Source organism: Perkinsus marinus, assembly GCF_000006405.1.
Source record: "Perkinsus marinus ATCC 50983 genomic scaffold scf_1104296951054, whole genome shotgun sequence".
NCBI lineage: Eukaryota > Perkinsozoa > Perkinsida > Perkinsidae > Perkinsus > Perkinsus marinus.
The window spans coordinates 310,698-314,849 of record NW_003209437.1 but is presented as its reverse complement, the minus strand read 5'-3'; the positions used below and the strand labels follow the sequence as shown (position 1 = coordinate 314,849).

The 4,152-nt window shown below is 49.2% G+C and overlaps 2 protein-coding genes across 2 annotated transcripts in view; both read right to left on the bottom strand.

Annotated features, from left to right (window-relative positions):
• The window catches only part of Pmar_PMAR008803 (Phosphatidylinositol N-acetylglucosaminyltransferase subunit A, putative), a gene marked incomplete at its 3' end in the record, with an annotated part of 1,730 nt that extends 126 nt beyond the window's left edge, over window positions 1–1,604 (bottom strand). The window contains exons 1-11 of the mRNA XM_002777823.1: window positions 1,503–1,604; window positions 1,298–1,379; window positions 1,087–1,184; window positions 958–1,021; window positions 840–910; window positions 720–794; window positions 588–671; window positions 459–539; window positions 327–404; window positions 140–232; window positions 1–90 (exon numbers count right to left, since the gene is read on the bottom strand). The exon at window positions 1–90 is cut by the window's left edge and continues 4 nt beyond it. Coding sequence (XP_002777869.1) covers window positions 1–90; window positions 140–232; window positions 327–404; window positions 459–539; window positions 588–671; window positions 720–794; window positions 840–910; window positions 958–1,021; window positions 1,087–1,184; window positions 1,298–1,379; window positions 1,503–1,589 — 903 coding nt within the window. The 5' untranslated portion in view covers window positions 1,590–1,604. The remainder of the gene's footprint in view (window positions 91–139; window positions 233–326; window positions 405–458; window positions 540–587; window positions 672–719; window positions 795–839; window positions 911–957; window positions 1,022–1,086; window positions 1,185–1,297; window positions 1,380–1,502) is intronic.
• A 1,691-nt stretch (window positions 1,605–3,295) lies between these two features.
• Pmar_PMAR008802 (conserved hypothetical protein) lies at window positions 3,296–4,144 on the bottom strand (the record flags this gene model as incomplete). Its single annotated transcript, XM_002777822.1, has 2 exons — window positions 3,296–3,751; window positions 4,112–4,144. 2 exons carry the CDS (start codon window positions 4,142–4,144, stop codon window positions 3,296–3,298), a joined length of 489 nt encoding a protein of 162 aa, XP_002777868.1.
• Window positions 4,145–4,152: the final 8 nt, after the last annotated feature.

The window sequence follows — 4,152 nt, the reverse complement described above, 5'->3', positions numbered from 1 at the left end:
AAGCTCAGTCCTATCGTGTAGCTTGTGCCGCTCCAACATTTGTTCGATGTCCATTCGTTTCGGTCCATCACCCGCGATGATCCAGTGCACCTTGAAATGGTGGTGTGACTCTCCCAACTAGGAGCAATCAGAAACTCACATGGGGGAACCGCCGGCTGATCTCCGGCATCACATCGATGAGGATATCAATTCCCTTACGGAAAGTGAGTCGCGATACAACAACAATTGTAACCTGAGGAGCGGAATCATTCTCAGCACCTACACTAGTGATTTTGAGCAGTTGGCTACAATGATACCCCATACGTATGGTGGTCAGAGGAGCTTACCGAGTCGTGCTGCAGCGGACCAACTCTCGGTGATGGGTTGGGTGTAAACCGAGAAGCATCAACAGCATTCGGGATAACCTACGATAGAGCCTCGGCGTCGTCCAAACCGGCACCCTCCCGTTGGAGTCCTACGCTGACGTCATCAGGACGAATTGCTGCCCGCAGGATCAGATTCTCCTTGTTCGTGTGCGAAACGCAAATGCAATGATGAACCTAGGAAAACTAGGGACATAACCGCTCGAAAAGCCCCGCATTTCTTACGTCTGTCAAAAATACTTTCAGCACCTTGTTGATTGCAATGCACGCCGCATCGCCAAAACCGAACAGACTGTGATCAGTGTAGACCTAACACCGTCGAGATCAGAGGAAGAGGCGAGATGAACCATCATCTACTGTTTTATAGCCCATCGTTCGAGCATGGAAGCACATCTCTTGACACAACGCGGAGGTAGCCTGATGGCCGTGTACCTATGGATACACCGTAGCACTGTGGAGCCGGAAACTCGGCCATACTATATCGATACGTTCTCGAATTAGAATCTGCCGCATCAGACCGAAATATGTTATGAAAGCCGGGGGTGTACCTGAGTCGACGAGGGACGTAGAGTGAGCGATAATGCCTATGCTGTACACTGGTCAACGAAAGTCTTGTATGGAAGGTAGTACGCCTTCAACCCATTGGTCATATATCTGACCTGAAAACGTCACCAGATGAGGTGGTCCACATATGCTTGAGCGAGCCCATTACTCAGTGGCTTACTCCTATTCTATCTCCTCGATAGTGAGTAATAACTATGACGAAAAACCCTAGATCCATGAGGCATTGGCTCAGCTGATAGATATGCATCTCGACGCCACCTGACCCGACACGGCTTCCAGTGAGTACGAGAAGGTACTCATATCAAAGCATCGACCCAAACGATGGATTGTATAATCCAAGTACGCGAGGTAGACCGTCGTAGATTCATTACCAAGTCCAGGGTAGAAAAAATCCGATACCATAGCAACTCGGGGCCCCTTGCACTGTCGATTTCTCTGTCGGCGGTGCTGTATCTGAACTCGGAATACCTATCTAGCAGGTAGTTTAGCTCTTCATAGTCTTACAAACACGATTGAACGTATCAACTAGATAGCGAATAGCGAAAAACAATGAGCCCTATCGAAACCCTTCAGTACCGTATCCACACAGCAGTGTCCAGTTGAACACTCCGAAGAGTGCCGTACTTCGTCCTGCGATGATGAAGACGAGGGCTCTTCAGACATTCCGGTAGATCAGCTAAGAAACATATGGTCGTCTCGTGCAAGACTTATACTATTTGCCCTGAGCAGCGAGATAGCATCCGGTCCTACGCTCCCTCAACGTGAGAATCATGATACTGGAACACAACAGAAATAGAACGAGGATACGCGTCCTTTGTAGGGCATCGATCCTTCCAGCAAGACTGTCGCGCTATAGTGGGAAAACTAGCTCTCACTACCCGCATTCTCAGCACAGCTGGTTTATGACATTCCGGAAGTTCCTGGAAAGACCTTGAAAGGAGGCCTGTGTAACCGAACGGTGTCTCTTCATACAGTCAGACTATGATAGTCTCCTGTAATGCGAAGCAACTCTTCCGTGAGGAGTGGTTGAAGCACTGTGCTTCACCCTACTGGATGGAACTTCGAGCTTTCTCCCTATCGTTTTCTGGCTAAATTTCGCTTTCTATCCGACACTCATCACACCACGAAGAGTGACAAGGGCAACGACTGTACATTGCACAATGTGCAGGTGGATGTGAACGTGGCACCCTCGTCCCTAGAAATTCCACACCCGTGATGAGTTTGGGCATAACCAAAACCTGACATGATACGATACGTCAGGGAGAGCAAAATCATCACAGAGTCGCTTGGCCTCCACGAGACAGAATACCATCGGATCCCGTCAACATGAGAAAGAAGGAGGCTGGGGTTATCAACACTGAGTTTCCCAACACTAAGTTATAATAGCAGAGTTTCCCTCTGTTAAAATCATACTTCGTAATGCATGACACAAGATCTTCATCAGGATTGCGAGAGTTACGCAATTCACGACGCCGAAGAGAAGAGTCTTTCTTATTTAAAGAAGCAGTATTACTCACCCCCTCAAACGCACCACTTTCTCGATGATTAAACACAATATATCGTCAAGCAAAACTCACATTTCATACTTGTAAATCCATTCTCAGAGACAGATATTACTTCAAGGACTGCTCAGGTGTTCGTTTCTCTACTACGTGTACTATTCAATGACTTGTTCAAATCGACTACACCATTGTTCGTGCCACAAACTCTGTGGTGACATCACATGACAGCGCTGCCGCTTCCAGTGGAAGCCTTCCGCCAGCGTAACATAGGCTGACAAATCTTCATTTTCGACATGTTTTTTGATATCGTATCATCGGAATCCTCGACCGCGATCTTGGTGAGCGGAAGGACAACAGTCCTGTAGTGTGAGTGAAATGTCGCGCAAGGAGGGGTGCACCCTTGAAAGACATATGACACAAGTGAAGTGCGCGCGCCCGTAAACGGTTTTTGAGTGTTGCAAAGCGGGAACCGAAGGTGAAACAAACCTTGAGTTGGACCATACAGGTCTACAACGTGGATTGAGTACGGCTGTGAGGCCGAGCTCAACCACGAGAGTCGAGGGGTTCCTCGACGGGCCGGAATAATTTTTTTTTATTCCCTTGAATATGGCGATGCCTTCATACTGATCCCACCAACATTTGGAGAACCGGACAGGTATGTCCGGCTTCCATCTTAGGTGGGCCCTTCGCGCAGCTACGTGGGGGTCACGAGATCAATTGAAGGCATTGGTAGCACCTGATGTGGTCGGACCGTGTGTGGCCCAAACAGTTTGGGTCATTACGGTTGAAAATACCGACGGGCCGACCAATCACGGTGCTACCTCCCGCAACCCCGTATTCGATGGGATTTCACAACAGAGATCTTATCTACGACTTGGCACTCTCGACAAATCTCAAGTTTGACTCGACCTCATCTGCGCGCTGACCTGCTGGCTCGTCAGGGGCTTGACGTGCTGGATCATCAGCGAGTTGACCTGCTGGCTCATCAGCACCTTGACGTGCTGGCTCATCGACGAGTTGACCTGCTGACCCATCAGCTGGCAGGTTTGCTGCCTCAGCACCGAGTGGATTTGCTGCCTCATCAACCGGCTGATGCTCCAGTTCAGCCGCTGCCTCGCCAACGGGCTCAGCTGGCGGCTCCTCAGCTGGACCGTCCGCTGGGGCCTCATCCTCAGGCGCGACCCAACCATCGGGGAATAAGTCAAGGTCGACGTAGGAGTCAGCCGGTATGGTAATAGGGTTGAGGGGCTCAATGAGATGCTGGCCAAATGAACGGATATTCTGCCGATCCCGAAGGATCGGTTGGACTTTAAGGTCTGTTATCTCAACACCAATCGTCTCTCAAGGTAGTGTTTCGTCCTCACCACAGGGACTCATCAGTGGCTAACGGCGCCAGACACACCTTAAGTGTATCCCATACAGGTGGTTATCCACTTTACCCACAGGTATGGTACCTAACCCTAGCAATTCACTATCATTAAGAGAGCAATTCCAGTATAGGTCTGTTACCAGGATAACAACGATGCATAATAAGGTATGAGACTAGCTGACCGTCACATTCCCCCATTACTAGTCGTTGCGTCCCGAAACGACCTTACTGGTAACAGCGCAACAAATACCATAAAGACCCGAGAACGTGAGAAACAGTTAAGTAGAACTAAACAATCACCTAACTGCAATCACTCTTAAGATGTGTTTTAAACACTTCTCGGTCATTATGCCGC